General features: G+C 47.1%; 1 protein-coding gene across 1 annotated transcript in view; it reads right to left on the bottom strand.

The window, feature by feature from the left end:
• myrfl (myelin regulatory factor like) overlaps positions 1-12622 on the bottom strand; it is a gene marked incomplete at its 5' end in the record, with an annotated part of 31096 nt that extends 18474 nt beyond the window's left edge. The window contains 6 exons of the mRNA XM_084462771.1: positions 648-807; positions 8762-8865; positions 9049-9517; positions 9928-9989; positions 11169-11259; positions 12547-12622. Of these exons, the coding sequence (XP_084318897.1) occupies positions 648-807; positions 8762-8865; positions 9049-9517; positions 9928-9989; positions 11169-11259; positions 12547-12622 (962 nt within the window). The remainder of the gene's footprint in view (positions 1-647; positions 808-8761; positions 8866-9048; positions 9518-9927; positions 9990-11168; positions 11260-12546) is intronic.
• Positions 12623-16475: the final 3853 nt, after the last annotated feature.

Consider the following 16475-nt stretch of genomic DNA (forward strand, 5'->3'; position numbering starts at 1 on the left):
CTAGCAGGTTGGATGCCTGTTGCACTCTCCTGTCTGGCTACAAAGCAATTAGTCATCTCCAACTGATTCAAAATGATGCAGCACATGATTCTACAAAGACCAGAAGGAGGGTTCATATCACAGCAGTTTTAAAATCACTACACTGCTTACCTGACAGTTTTATAATATATTTTAAGATATTTTTATTAGTCTATTAATCCATACATAATCATGCACCTTAATACATGTCAGATTTGCTTTTAAAATTTACACCTTGCCTACTGTAGTGTGTCCCTCAAGTCCTCTGGCACTGATCTTTTGGGCCCTAGAGCCAGGACTAAGAGGCATGGGGAGGCAGCCTTCAGTTCTTATGCCCCCAGCCTTTGGAACACCCTGCCAGAGGACCTGAGCATATCTGAGAACGTGATCATTTTTAAGCGAAATCTTAAAACATACCTTTTTAAAATTGCTTTTACCACATAGCTTTACTTGTGTTAATATCTTCAACCGTTCTTAATTTGTATTCTCTACTTTTATTATTTTATTTCATTTATTTTCTTTTTTTAATTATTTTAATTGTATTGTTTATTTTAAATCTGTTCTCATTGTGTTTATGGAAATAAAATGGCAGTGACCATGACGTTGACGTTGGGCAGGCGGTCACTCACAGTGTGCGGTAGCTGGCGCTGTACAGAGGACACCACTGGGCTGGCTGGTACTTCTCCCAGGTCAGGAGCTGGTAGGGACCCGTGCCCACACTACCATTGGCACCATCACTGTCATAGGAGGGCACCTCACCTCCTCCTTCTCCTCTGTTGTCTGGCCCTACTGGAAGGATAGGCAGGCATAAGGTCATGGACCAAATTATATGGACATGCACACACCCATGCATGCATGCATGCACACACACACACACACACACACACACACACACACACACACACACACACACACACACACACGAACAGAAACAACAGTAGTCACAAATTTGATCCAAACAGACTGTACACTAGGTAGGTAACATTAGTGCATCCAGAAAGTACTCACACCCCTTCACAATTTCCACATTTTGTTATGTTGTTATAGTATGTTATAGCCTTGTTATAACCTGTTATGTTGTTCTGTTATAGCCTTATTCCAAATTGGATTAAATTCAAATTTTTTTCTCATCAATCTACACACAATACCCCACAATGACAAAGTGATTTTTTTATTTTATTTAATTTTTTTTGCAAATGTATTGTAAATAAAAAACTGAAATATCCCAGGTACGTAGGTATTCACACCCTTTACTCAGTACTTTGCTGAGGCCCCTTTGGCAGCAATTACAGCCTCAAGTCTTCTTGGGTATGATGCTACAAGCTTGGCACACTGGTATCTTGGGTATTTCTCTCATTCTTCTCTGCAGATCCTCACAAGTTCTGTCAGGTTAGATGGGAGCGTTGCTGCACAGCTATTTCCAGGGCCCTGTACTACGAAACAGGATTACAGGGTTAGCGCGATAACAGGTTCAAGCCTGGTTTATCCGTACTACGAAGGTGGTTCACTTTTCACCGTGCTATATCGGCGTGGTAACTTATGCTGCTGAGCTATCCTGCTCCGGGGCAGGCTAAGTTCCAGATTATGGATCAAAACGTATGAAGCACTGCCCGCTGACCGATCAATTCACTTGGAAAAAGATATATGGACGTTAAGATTCTATATGGATCTTCAGTGTGCGAATTAAAAAATAATTTGCTGTGCGCGAACAGCGAGAGGTTCTTAAGAAGACTTTTTACAAACTGACAAAACCCTCTTTGGCTTTCCCCGATATCATATGAAAAATTGCAGAATGACAGGTGCTTGAGCCATATTTTGCCTTGTGCATTTCCATTCGTAGACTGTAGACTATGCACTGGCTTGCGTTTTATTAGTCTACCTGGAGTTTCGTGTAGGCTGTGGGTGATGCGGAGAACCAAGTAAAAACACTAATTAGGGCCCGAGCACTGGTGGTGCGAGGCCCTATTGAAATTGTAAGGATTATTATTCTCCTACCTTCTCCTACCTTCTTCTTCTTCTCCCCAAACAAATGCCTTTTTGGCGGCCTAAACATCGCTGAAAACGCATGAAACTGCAGATATTTCAGTCCCGGTGAAACATTTTATATTTCAAGGGTGACGGAAATGGGCGTGGCAAAACGTCTCAAGAGCGCCCCCTGGAAAATTTAAAATGGCGAGCCCCACCTTTCAGTTTGATGTAGGTGAACGAAATTCTGTGGGCATATGTAGTTCATCAAGACACACTAAAATGTCTCTTGGAGCTATACCCAACATCCAACATGAAGTCAGCTATTTTGCTCTTAATGTGCCATTTTTTCCTTGTTTTTACCATTTCCATGCCTCGTACTTTATCAAACTCCTCCTACAGATTTCATCCGATCAACTTCATATTCAGTCAGCTTCATCTTAAGACCTTTGTGACAATAAGATATCAAAAAAATAAGTTTTCACCAAACACCCTTGCCGTGGCGCCCCGCCAAATTCTGACATTTCGCCATAAAAAAGGAAGTCCTCATAACTCCTCCATACATTATCCAATTTGTCCAATATTTCTCACACTTCATGACGGTTCTGTCCTGAACACATCTATGTGTCAGTATTGCGTCTTACTTATAGTGCCACCTATTGGTGAAACAGGAAGTCCTCAAAACTCCTACATACATTATCCGATTTGCACCAAATTGCTGTCGCTTCATGAAGGTCACATTCTGAACACATCTATGCGTCGGTATTGAGTCACACTTACAGCGCCACCTACTGGTGAAACAGGAAGTCCTCATAACTCCTACATACGTTATCCGATTTACTCCAAATTGCTCAGGGTTCATGACGGTCGCATCCTGAAGACATCTTTGCGTCAGCATTGAGTCATACTTATAGCGCCACCTACTGCTTACAGGAAGTCCTCATAACTCCTACATGCATTATCCGATTTACACCAAATTGCTCACGCTTGATGAAGGTCACGTCCTGAACACATCTGTAAGTCAGTATTGAGTCATACTTATAGGGCCACCTACAGGTCAAGCAGGAAGTCATCATAACTCCTACATACATTGTCCGATGTACCCATTTCTCACGCTTCATCAAGGTAGTCCTGAACACATCTATGCATCGGTATTGAGTCACGCTTAGAGCGCCACCTACTGGTGACTGGAAGTTCTCTCCGTACTGGACACCGAAATAGCACACCCTTTAACAGCGCTGCACCCCGACACGCATGGGGTGCGAGGGCCCGCTCACTGCTGCTTGCAGCCCTATTTTTTTATTCAATTTTCAAGTCTTTAATGTTGATTTATTAGACTAGCCTCCCGTTCCTAGGAAAAAAGAGAAGTAGACTACATTTGTGACAGCGGCTGGTGATTTGGTCCGCAACTCAGCAAACCCCGAAATGCGCTAGTGGGCAAAATAAATCAAAAAACGTTTTTTTTCGTTTTTTTTTTTTTTTTGTATTACCAAAGTTGAAGTTGTGAAGAACCCACTTACTATAACAGACAACAGTTTTAGGTTCACGAAATACGTATAATTAGTCTGCAAACTAAGCTCGTTTTTAGCTGATTTCGAGCCGGGCTTGGGGGCGGGCAGATCGATTAGCATGATTTGGTTTCATTGGCTATTGCTTCCGGGTTCTCCGCCCCCCACCCTTCCCAAACAACACGCCGGCTTTGTTTACATTCAGTCCCAAGTTAAACCATGGATGCTACAGCTTTTGCTAAAGAGAAGACGGGGATGGCATCCAGAACATGGAAAGAGTTTTAAGAGCAGCTAAAACTCCAGCAGAGCAGGACTCGTTCGTACACGGAGTTTTATTCTTGATGACCTGTGATACAGAGATGACTGTATCAGCAAAGCAAGTTGCTACCAAGCGACGAACGATGTACCAGATTCACACCACTGCCAAGCATTCTGCTTTGCTTTGGGGTAAGCTGATCTTTATACTATCTGTGCTGTTTAGATTACATTAACGTTAGTCGTTTAGCAGAAGCTCCTTTCTAAACAAGTGACTAAGTCTAGCTAGCATAACAAAGGCACTAGCACTAACTAACAAAGGCTAGCTAGCTAACGTTAGCTAACATGCTAGTTAGCTGAGCTAGCCCTTTGTTCCTAAACTAGCCAGCTAGTCTATTTAATCAACACATTCTGGTACTATTTTATCTATATGGAGTGCCAGTACTGTGGGCAATAGTTGAATGTACTTTCTTCCTTCTATTCTATTGCAGTTTTGATGCTGAGAGACCTGGCATGGTTGTGGCCAGAGAACACCGTGATGCACCGGCAGTCGAGTTTCAGCTGCTGCGCAAGCCTGATGTCCTGCCCCCCAGAGAAGGTCTTCTTGTGCAAGCCCCACCCGGACTGGACATGGCCAGACAGACGTATCTCTTTGACAAGATCAGAGAGTTCTGTTCTGATGAGGGACGAGACGTCACATGTCCCCCGCCAAACTCCACAGCAGCTCAGAACAAGACTGTCCGCTTGTAGATTCACTGCAGATCATCAGGACGGACAGCACTGCAGGAGAAAGGCCACAGCCTTTTCCTGTTTGTATACTGAAGCGTTGCTTGTTCTCTTGCACAGACTTGCCCACACTTGCACAGACTGCATTGTTAGAATATTGAATACTGAGCTGAGTACTGTTGTTATTACCTTGAGTAATGAGCTGGGGACTGTTATTACTTTGTTGTACACTTGATCACAATGAACACTATGCACCTTGTCTATAAAACAGACAACTGACTGTACACTTTAACACTTAGACTATTGCCTTTTTTTGTACACTTAACTACTTATGCTTGTACTTTATATCATGTATGTGACAATAAAGAACGTTAAATTTGAACTTCATCTTATATTGTTCTTAACTGCATTCACAACACAAGATTAATACTGACTCAAAGAGTGTGGGGTCATCAGTGAGAGAGCACCTCACTTGGCAGCCACTCTCAGGTAATACCCCAAGTTGACAGCCACTCTGACAGATAATGACAGATCGTCCAGTGGGGGAGTGGCTGGGGGTGCGGTTATCAGGCTATTGTTCATGCCCATTACCTGGCAGTCAGAGGTGTGAAAATGTTGGAGAACTTTGGAGGGAGATTTCTCAGCTAAGTTGATTTGGCAGTACTAGCATTCAAATAAGCATATCTTCTTCAAACATGTGCAGCTGAAAGAATAAGATATATTGATATAGGCTACAATTGCTTTACATGCCATAAGAATAGGCATAGCCCAATGATCTAGCCTACTTGTGTTCATGTGGAGGATAATGATACAACGTAGGCAGTATTTTTCTAGCTTTCCTTCCTGCCTTTGGCAGTAGTGACTGTGTTGCACCTATAGTTCATATTTCTATATTATCGCTCCTCTTGTGTAAAATATGGTGGACGGAACTTGGTTATGAGTATTGTTTGCCTTGTCCGTGGCCGTGTCTGAATACCCATACTAAGGTATGTGATTGGTCATTTCGAGCAAATACCTCCCCTTTTACCGTGAACGCGCTCATAGCTAGATTGGACCAGCTGGGTAGACTTAACGAGTTGATTGCCACCGTCATAGTACTGTTTATCTGTGATTGCGGTTGTCCGGTTTACTCGAGCGAGCTAGCGAAAAGTTATCCTGGATATGTTGAATGAACTTTGTAGTACGGGGCCCAGGTCTTTTCAGAAATGTTCAATCGGGTTCAAGTCTGGGCTCTGGCTGGGCCACTCAGGAACATTCACAGACTTGTTCTGAAGCCACTCCTTTGTTATCTTGGCTGTGTGCTTCAGGTCATTGTTCTGTGGGAAGGTAAACCTTCACCCTAGTTTGAGGTCCTGAGTGCTCTGAAGCAGGTTTTCATCAATAATCTCTTCGTACTTTGCCCTGTTAGGGTTAGGGTTACCCTTCTTTCCCTTGATCCTGACTAGTCTCCAGGTTCCTGTCACTGAAAAGCATGCAGGTGATGAGCGGTGCCTGGTTTCCTGTAGGGATGGTATAGTCAGGTGATGAGCAGTGCCTGGTTTCCTGTAGGGATGGTATCAGTCAGGTGATGAGCGGTGCCTGGTTTCCTGTAGGGATGGTATAGTCAGGTGATGAGCGGTGCCTGGTTTCCTGTAGGGATGGTATAGTCAGGTGATGAGCGGTGCCTGGTTTCCTGTAGGGATGGTATCAGCCAGGTGATGAGCGGTGCCTGGTTTCCTGTAGGGATGGTATAGTCAGGTGATGAGCGGTGCCTGGTTTCCTGTAGGGATGGTATAGTCAGGTGATGAGCGGTGCCTGGTTTCCTGTAGGGATGGTATAGTCAGGTGGTGAGCAGTGCCTGGTTTCCTGTAGGGATGGTATCAGCCAGGTGATGAGCAGTGCCTGGTTTCCTGTAGGGATGGTATCAGCCAGGTGATGAGCGGTGCCTGGTTTCCTGTAGGGATGGTATAGTCAGGTGATGAGCGGTGCCTGGTTTCCTCCAGACATGATGCTTGGCATTCAGGCCAAAGAGTACAATCTTGGTTTCATCAGACCAGAGAATCTTGTTTGTCATGGTCTGAGAGTCCTTTAGGTGTCTTTTGGCAAACTCCAAGCAGGCTGTCATGTGCCTTTTACTGAGGAGTGGCTTCCGTCTGGCCACTCTACCATAAAGGCCTGCTTGGTGGAGTCCTGCACAGATGGAAACTTTTTTCACTTTGTCATTATGGGGTATTGCGTGATGAATTTAATCAATTTTGGAATAAGGCTGTAACATAACAAAATGTGGATAAAGTGAAGGGGTGTGACTACTTTCTGTATGCACTGTACTGTAGGTGGATAGGTAGGTAGGTAGGTGGGTAGGTGGGTAGGTAGGTGGGTAGGTAGGTAGGCAGGTGGGTAGGTAGGTAGGTAGGTTGTAGGTAGGTAGGTAGATTGTAGGTAGGTAGGTGGATAGGTAGGGAGGTAGGTAGGTAGGTAGGTAGGTAGGTAGGTGGGTAGGTAGGTAGGTGGGTAGGTAGGTGGGTAGGTAGGTAGGCAGGTGGGTAGGTAGGTAGGTAGGTTGTAGGTAGGTTGTAGGTAGGTAGGTAGGTTGTAGGTAGGTAGGTAGGTGGATAGGTAGGGAGGTAGGTAGGTAGGTGGGTAGGTAGGTAGGTGGGTAGGTAGGTGGGTAGGTAGGTAGGCAGGTGGGTAGGTAGGTAGGTAGGTAGGTAGGTATGTGGGTAGGTAGGTAGGTCAGTAGGTACAGTAGGTAGGTAGGTAGGTATGTAGGCAGGTAGGTAGGTGCTGTAGGTAGGTAGGTAGGTACTGTAGGGAGGTAGGTACTGTAGGTAGGTAGGTAGGTGCTGTAGGTAGGTAGGTACTGTCGGTAGGTAGGTAGGTAGAGGGGATGTAGATGCTGTAGGTAGGTAGGTGCTAGAGGTAGGTACTGTAGGTGGGTAGGTAGGTGCTGTATGTAGGTAGGCAGGTGCTGTAGGTGGGTAGGTAGGTGCTGTAGGTAGGTAGGTAGATGCTGTAGGTAGGTACTGTAGTTGGGTAGTTAGGTGATGTAGGTAGGTGCTGTAGGTAGGTAGGTACTGTAGGTAGGTGCTGTAGGTGGGTAGGTAGGTGATCTAGGTAGGTGCTGTAGGTAGGTACTGTAGGTGGGTAGTTAGGTGCTGTAGGTGGGTAGGTAGGTAGATAGGTAGGTGCTGTTGGTAGGTAGGTAGGTAGGTGCTGTAGGTAGGTAGGTGCTGTAGGTGGGTAGGTAGATAGGTATGCAGGTGCTGTAAGTGGGTAGGTAGGTAGATAGGTGGGTAGGTAGATAGGTGGGTAGGTAGGTAGGTGGGTAGGTAGGTAGGTGCTGTAGGTGGGTAGGTAGGTCGATAGGTAGGTGCTGTAGGTAGGTAGGTAGATAGGTAGATAGGTGCTGTAAGTGGGTAGGTAGGTAGATAGGTGGGTAGGTAGGTAGGTGCTGTAGGTGGGTAGGTAGGTCGATAGGTAGGTGCTGTAGGTAGGTAGGTGCTGTAGGTAGGTAGGTAGGTGCTGTAGGTGGGTAGGTAGGTAGGTGCTGTAGGTGGGTAGGTAGATAGGTAGGCAGGTGCTGTAAGTGGGTAGGTAGGTAGATAGGTGGGTAGGTAGGTAGGTGCTGTAGGTGGGTAGGTAGGTCGATAGGTAGGTGCTGTAGGTAGGTAGGTAGGTAGGTGCTGTAGGTGGGTAGGTAGATAGGTGCTGTAAGTGGGTAGGTAGGTATATAGGTAGGTGCTGTAGGTAGGTGCTGAAGGTGGGTAGGTAGGCAGGTGCTGTAGGTGGGTAGGTGCTGTAGGTGGGTAGGTAGGTAGATAGGTAGGCAGGTGCTGTAGGTGGGTAGGGAGGGGCTGTATGTAGGTGCTGTCAGTGGCGTATTTAGGCATGGGCGACATGGGCGGCACCTCGCAGGGGGCGGCAAGAGGAGCAGAAAAATAAAACAAAAATAAACACCCCCCCCCCCCCCCCTCCCCCTGTCAACAAATCGCACAACAATCAGAATTGCCTGTCAGCAACCCCCCCCCCCCCCTCTGCGCTCGGAAAGCCCGTTCAGATCATGTTTACAAAACGAAACTGAAAGTTGGGGGCGCCGTAGCAGGGGGTTCGCCCAGGGTGATATAAAAGCTAGAAACGCTACTGGGTGCTGTAGGTAGGGAGGTAGGTGCTGTAGGTAGGCAGGTAGGCAGGTAGGTAGGTAGGTGCTGTAGGTAGGCAGGTAGGTAGGTAGGTAGGTGCTGTAGGTAGGTACTGTAGGTAGGTGTGTAGGTATATAGGTGGGTAGCTAGGTAGCTGCAGTACAGCCTCACCATAACGAGCCTTGGCTATGAGGTGATCAGCGTGAAGGCCCAGGTCAGGCGGACCCTGGAAAGACTCTGACCTCCTCCTCTTCCTGCAGTCTGCTAGGGCCACCCTGAGGAAGAGCAGACAGCAGGGCTGATTCTTGTCCATTTGGAACCCATATTACAGCCTCAAAGGAGAAACATTGCAGATAGTCTCAGCTCTTACTGTGTAGCCTAACCCATGACGAGGAGTAAACCGCAGTCTCCCTAAATGGTCAAATGTGACCGTTTAGGCCAATAGGAATGTGACTCACCCAGGGTGCTGTCCAGGGGTGGGGGGAAGGTATGGGTAGGCGGGGTCCGGATGGTGCTCTGGGGCGGGGGAGGGGGCAGGGGGGGCATTGGGTCTAGGGTAGCAGTCTGTCAGACCCATACAGGGGGGCTGGGGTTGGGGATGGGTGGGTGTTGATCGGTGGAGGGTCTCGTGGACCGGGGCTGTCGGGGGGGTGTGGCCCGGCATGTAGCTGTCCATCGGGCTCAGGTAGGGGGGGTGGTGAGGGGGGTTGTGTAGCGGTTGTGCCGGGACCGAGGGAGGGGCTGGGGGTGCACTTGATTTGATATACATGTTAGTAAGACCCCTGGGCCGCAGGCTGGGGGGCATCCCTGGGTGGGACGTGGGGATCCGCTCTCTGAAACAGCACGACGAAGCTGGGGGGCGTGTTGCTGGCTGGAACACTTCCTGGTTGGCTAGCTTGTTGGACCAACCGGAGCCATAGTGCACATCTGGACGAAAAGAAGCTGTTACACTTGTGGCTTTAAATGGAGCATCTGACTTCAATTATTGTGGTTGACTATCTCTTCTAGTCTAGTCTAGTCTAGTCTAGTGTGGTTCAGTCCAGTCCCAGGACCTGGACTGAGCACTTGGACTTGGTGCCCGGGTGCCACTGATGAGGCTGCCCACTGCTCCTGGCTGCCCCTGGAGGAGGACAAGCTTAGATGGGAGATGCAGAGGATAAATTCCACCGGTGACCACTGAAGATGCGTGCGTGTGTATGTGTGTGTGTGCGTGTGTTTGTGTGTGTGTTGTCCTGTCGCCACTCACTCACATGTGTCTGTGTGTCACATGTGGCAAATAAAGAATGAAGTCCATTAATTATTATAATTATATAATCAATTATGTAACGGTAGCTGACCTGGTAGTTGAGGAGGAGAGCAAGGTTCAGATCCAGAGTCAGGTGGAGACTCAGGGAGCATCCTGGGAAAAGAGAGGGGAGGCATTTAATTGGTTCAACCTCGTTCTCCAAGAGATTGTCTGTAAACCCAGTCTTAGTAGCCAGGACACAAGAACTTCTCTACCTCATTCCTGGTGGACCTAGAGAGAGTTGTTCTCCTTATTGAACAGATAACTCTCTAATTGGGTCAACCCTTGGCCATAAAGCTGGTGTTGTCATCTCTTTGAGAGAGGTCAGGGAATCATTTTTACAGCTCAGCTTTTTGGCCCCCGGTTGAAACTGTTTTTTTGCTTCCCTCTGGAATATGTACCCCCCCATTGCCCTCTGCAAAGTACATTGTGTTGCCTCTGTGTATGAAATGCACTATACAAATAAAGTTTGATTTGATTTGATTTGTTGTCAATGTGTAGTAGGACACTGATGCATCGTGTGCTTCACAAGCAGGAAACACACTTCAGCCTTAACACACAGTTTCAGATCTAAGCTGTCTGTAGCTCAACTGATGATTGTTTTCTTAGTTGTTGTGGTTTTTATGTTGTGGTAGGAGCTGCCTGTATTTTGTATGTGTGATATGTATTTTTATTTCTCCACCAAGCACTCTGTGTACTCGTGCTGTGAAGAGCGCTATAGAAATAAAGGTTTACTTGGTAAATGGACTGCACTTGTATAGCGCTTTTAATCCAAAGCACTTCACAATGGCCTCTCATTCACCCATTCACACACCAATGGCGGCAGCTGCTATGCAAGGAGCTACCATTTGGGGTTCAGTGTCTTGCCCAAGGACACTTCGACATGTGGACAGGAGGAGGCGGGATTAGAACCGCTGACCCTGTGGTCCTTGAACGATCCGCACTACCTCCTCCTGAGCCACAGCCGCCCCATTTCTTGCTTCCAGCCTCGGGCCTGAGCTTGACCACCTAACTCCTCCGGGCTGGATGCATTACCTCCATGATACACTGCAGTAAGGCCTACTGTATCCGTCCCTCGAAGATAAATATTCCTATTGGCACGGGACAATGGATAGAGAGGTCACCTTTGGACGCTCCATTATAGCTTAGGGCTTGTCGTCAATGGATAGTCGCCAAAAGGTCATCGCTGTTGAGTTCTAAGATGCAGTCACAATAATGGGCATTCACTGTTCCCTCACAGTCATGCTGCTGTTTTGCGGTGATGTGAATCGTCATGCAGGTGGAGATACTAACAAGGTACTGGGGTCCATGTCGTTGCTGAGGTACTGTTCCAGCATGCTGGTGTCTACCACTGTGCTCTCCAGAACCCTACTCATGTCCTCCCCTGGAAACACACACACACACACACACACACACACACATACACACACGCACACATATGCACACACACACACACACACGCACACACTCACGCACGCACGCACGCACACGCACACGCACACGCACGCACACACACACACACACACACACACACACACACACACACACACACACACATTAACCATTAGCGTTTTAAATGTACCACCGAAACCTCATCTCATTATCACACACAGAAACACTAATACAAGTCTTATGTATACGCTTATTATACTACAAAATCTTCAACAACACCATTCAACTTCTGTCTCTCTATACAACTTATCATGGTTGCTACTACAGTAGAATGGACTGTGAAACTACAGGCTGAGACCAGTAGTAACCTGTGAAACATGACTAACAGGTGACACAAGAAGTTCCAGACTAATAATATTACGTAGACGAAGTCTGGGCCTTCTTGTGTGACTGTATTATACTGTATAATTTATACTGGCTTGACTGGTTTGACTTCTTTTTTATCACTGTAAGCAAGACTCTTAGAAAAAGAGACTCTTAGCAGAACTCACCTGCAGAGATAAAGTTTAAATGAAATGAAAAATATCAGAGCAAAGACCAGACAGACCGCAGCCAATCAAGAGCTTGGTCTCCTAAAGGGTTGAGCCACCCATGACCAGGTTCATTTCTATAATAGCAGCTGTGAACAATGCTAGTTGGAGCTGAGGTGCTGGGTCTTGCGATACCAGAAAATCAGAGATTGAAGCATTTAGAGACTGACTTGTGAGTTTAATGCTGTGTTCACACCAGGTGCGGCGAGAAAATTCACGCCGCCCAGTTTACCCCAATCTCGCCGCGGGATCCAATGGGTTGCCGCACGAATCCAATGGGTTGCCGCTGGGTTCGCCTGATTCGCACCACCCGTGCCGCCCGCCGCCCAGTTCACGCAAATTGTATTGACTTTCTATGTAAACTCGCCGTGCGGCTGGAAAAATTCGCATCCGGTGTGAACACAACATAAGGTGTAGTGCGACTCGATCAAACGATTAAACCAGCAACGTGGAAATCATGCCAGAGTTTATGCCACAGCCCTCTGTGAGCTACTGTAGCCTGTGTGTTAATCCCTCACCTGCACTATGGAATTACCTGGCACTGGAACAGTTAATAACAAGGCATGGGAACACACACTCACACACACAGCCACACAGGCACACATACAGTAATAGCAAGGTGGGTAACAACAGGTGTCACAGAACCAAAGAGGTCAGCATTTGGTTGACTGTTGACCATCGTGTCTCACCATCAAAGAACTGCTGCAGAGCTTCATTCTCCCCCAGCACATCGATGGGCACCCTGACTCCACCCGGGGGCTCCATAGCACTTGGCTGCCTGGAGAGCAGAGCTGTTAGTGGGTGTGAAAGAGCAGGCTTCAGGCTGCTGGTAGGCCCAACTCTGTTTCTAAGGAGGCAGGACATGTGGTCAGTAAATAGGGATTTTACTGACCTGTGAGCCAATGGACTAGCTGGGCGCATTTATTCTATATTATCATGGTTTTCCTGCTTTGGGTAATGTACTGCATTGGTGAATGTCGGTTAATGGCATCTTTGTTTATTTTAGTTGGATCCCTGGATGACACCTTAGCAGACTTCCTGGGATCCACACGATCAGACAAACAGAGACATTAGACCGGTCAGTATGAGTTCGGGGAAATCACTGCCTGAATGGTTTCCTTTGTTGATGGTTCCACAGCCCTTAAACCCAGTGAGGTGAAGGACAGCAGTAAAACCTGTGATGTCACAGAGTGGGGTGGGATGACTAAATGTGTCACTATCCTCACATGAAATGGCCAATCGTTGTTTGATGTGAATGAATGAGTGAATGAATATATTCATATTAATGGTTAGGGTTGTATCAAGGTTTGTGTATGGGTGCGGAAGCAGTTGAGTTCTCTGATGGCCACTTTCACTCTCACTATGGGCACATCTCAATACTCTTCTGTCCATTCCTCGGCCTACTCCGTCCAGAAGACACATACCAGGCTGATTCCGATTCTCTCTGTAGATCATCATGGGTCAGTACAGATGGAGGAGAAGAAGGAGATGTGGAGAGGAAGCCGTGTGAGAGTATTGAGATAGCCCAATGACACCACCAGTCCCAAAAGACAGAGGACTGTATGTGTCTGGACTGGACCCTTAGTTTAGGCTAATCTGACTATAGGGTCCGTCTGTATTATTGATTGTAGGAAAGAGGTCTTAAAAACAAGGAAACAGCCGTCAACTAATTATTAAAACAACATTCATTAGTTGACCAACTCTCCAAAAAACAGATGTCTTCTACCATACAGTAGGTTTGTACTGAGATATGTTCAAAACGAAAGCCTAAGTCGTTCCTTGTCATTCTAACAGGTCAGTAAGGACCGAATGTCAGAACGTACCTGGTCTCTTCTCCAAGATGGCGTCCGTCTGCCTGTCTGTCTGCTGGTGAGGCTGTCTTTCTCCTCTCTCCGTGGTCAGAATCTCAGTCAGTTGCAATCCCATTTGCGTAAGCAAATCTCCCAAGACCCTTAGATTCCACTCACTCCATCTTCCTCTGACCCCCCATCCACTTGCTCTGTTGGTTTGTTCTCCGACTCAGAAACCTGTTTTTCTCAGCGATGTTCCTGATGTTGCCAGATCACGGTAAAGTCCGTCAAGTGTGCTCTTTTGTGTCAACTGTGTGTACTTTGATCGGAGTTATAAAAGGTAAAAGCCATTTGCCTACCCTGCGCAGGCGCATATCTTTATGTGTGTGTGTGTGTGTGTGTGAATCATGTGTCCTTGCACCGGGCCATAAAGCAGCCATTCATGACTAGATGAGTTACAGCTCTGGGGGATTCAGGGTAAGAACGCTGTGTAGAAGAGTCTTATCTCTGCTGGCACGTCGGTCGTTATTAACCCTGACCCAAACTGTCCCAGTCGAACACTCTGCTATTGGAGAGGACGTGTGAAGCCCAGTCTGCTTTCTCTGCAGCCATAGGAGATTATTCATCATTCACTAATAATTCTCCCCTTGTTGAGATGGACCCCCACAGAGATGCTTTTGCTGGTCCCAGCCTTCATCCTAACCTGGGGCAGTCCAGCAGGACTACTGACTAGCGATACCTCCACTGCTGCTACTGACTACTGATACCTCCTCTACTGACTACTGATACCTCCTCCTCTACTGGCTACTGATACCTCTTCTACTGACTACTGATACCTCCTCTACTAACTACTGATACCTCCTCTACTGACTACTGATACCTCCTCTACTGACTACTGATACCTCCTCCTCTACTGGCTACTGATACCTCTTCTACTGACTACTGATACCTCCTCTACTGAATACTGATATCTCCTCTACTGACTACTGATACCTCCTCTACTGACTACTGATACCTCCGCTGCTACTGACTACTGATACCTCCTCTGCTGCTACTGACTACTGATACCTCTACTGACTACTGATATCTCCTCTGCTACTGACTACTGATATCTCCTCTGCTACTGACTACTGATACCTCCTCTACTGACTACTGATACCTCCTCTACTGATATGTGTAAGCTAGCCAATTCCTATTTTCTAGGGAATTTCCCCCTGGAGGCTATTTCTTTTGTTAAAATCACATATTCAGTGAGTTAGCTAATTGTCAGCTGTAGCCTTTGGGTGGAGCTGTGGAAAGCGGTGTCTCGATAGTCCACCGGAAGGTGTGGTAATATATGAGGGGGAGTGCTGCCGCTGAGGGGAGAAGAACACAGCGTGGACGAGGCCGAAGGTCACACGTCGTTTGGTTAGGGGTGATCTCTCCGGCTGGAGTGATCCCTGACCTGGCGGAGGCAATTAGCAACTTTAAAGAGAAAAACTTGTGAACGCAAATACAGAATGAAAGCCAGGGCTGGTCGCGCCCGACTGGAGAGGAGACTCTGCATGGGAGTAAACGGTGCCGAGTCAAGACGGAGGCCACCCCAGGTAAGAGACCCGTTATCCTTTCGGTTCCCACCCGGACTGGTTTACGGCTAGCTAGGAGTAGGTTAGGGGTCTAGGTAATGTGATACATACCTGGGTTGGCTGGGGGTCCCGAAGGGAAGGTTGTTCCCTGTTAAAGACAACAAAGACATCACCTGTTTGGTAGGATTAGCCGCTAGTCTGGCCCGGCCACCCAGGGTTTGTCTTACACTATTGACTACTGATACCTCCTCTACTGACTGAATCCACAATATATCCCCTAGATCATACATAAATACTGCCCCCTACAGGTTAGGGATAGGATGTAGAAGATGGGGATAGGTGAATTGTGTAGAGCCAGGGGTCATTTCTAGGGGCTAGGGCTAAGTGAATATGGATTAGGGGTAGGTTGTAGGGTAAGTGTATAAGGGGTAGGTGCAACTACTGATACCTCCTCTACTGACTACTGATACCTCCTCTACTGACTACTGATACCTCCTCTACTGACTACTGATATCTCCTCTGCTGCTGACTAATGATATCTCCTCTGCTGTTGAGTACTGATACCTCCTCTACTGACTACCGATACCTCCTCTACTGACTACTGATACCTCCTCTACTGACTACTGATATCTCCTCTACTGACTACTGATACCTCCTCTACTGACTACTGATATCTCCTCTACCGACTACTGATACCTCCTCTACTGACTACTGATACCTCCTCTACTGACTACTGATATCTCCTCTGCTGCTGACTAATGATATCTCCTCTGCTGCTGAGTACTGATACCTCCTCTGCAGCTGAGTACTGATACCTCCTCTACTGACTACTGATACCTCCTCTACTGACTACTGATACCTCCTCTACTGACTACTGATACCTCCTCTACTGACTACTGATACCTCCTCTACTGACTACTGATACCTCCTCTACTGACTACTGATACCTCCTCTACTGACTATTGATACCTCCTCTACTGACTACTGATACCTCCTCTACTGACTACCGATACCTCAGCTGCTACTGGCAGCCAAAAGACCTTCTAAAGATGGTGAGCGATGTATGAGGCCCTCTCCTCTCTTTTCCTCCCTCTCTTTTTCTTGCACCCTTCCCTTCGATTGCTCTCTCTCTCTTTTGATCTCTCTTCATCTCTAGATGCAGACTCTGGTGATACCCTGCGCCTCTGATCCGGTCTCTTCTTGGTTCAGTCACAAAACAAGGTTCTGAGAAGTTCTGATGAACGAGGAGAACCGCTCGCGCCG

This window comes from Borostomias antarcticus (assembly GCF_949987555.1).
Source record: "Borostomias antarcticus genome assembly, contig: scaffold_133, whole genome shotgun sequence".
NCBI lineage: Eukaryota > Metazoa > Chordata > Actinopteri > Stomiiformes > Stomiidae > Borostomias > Borostomias antarcticus.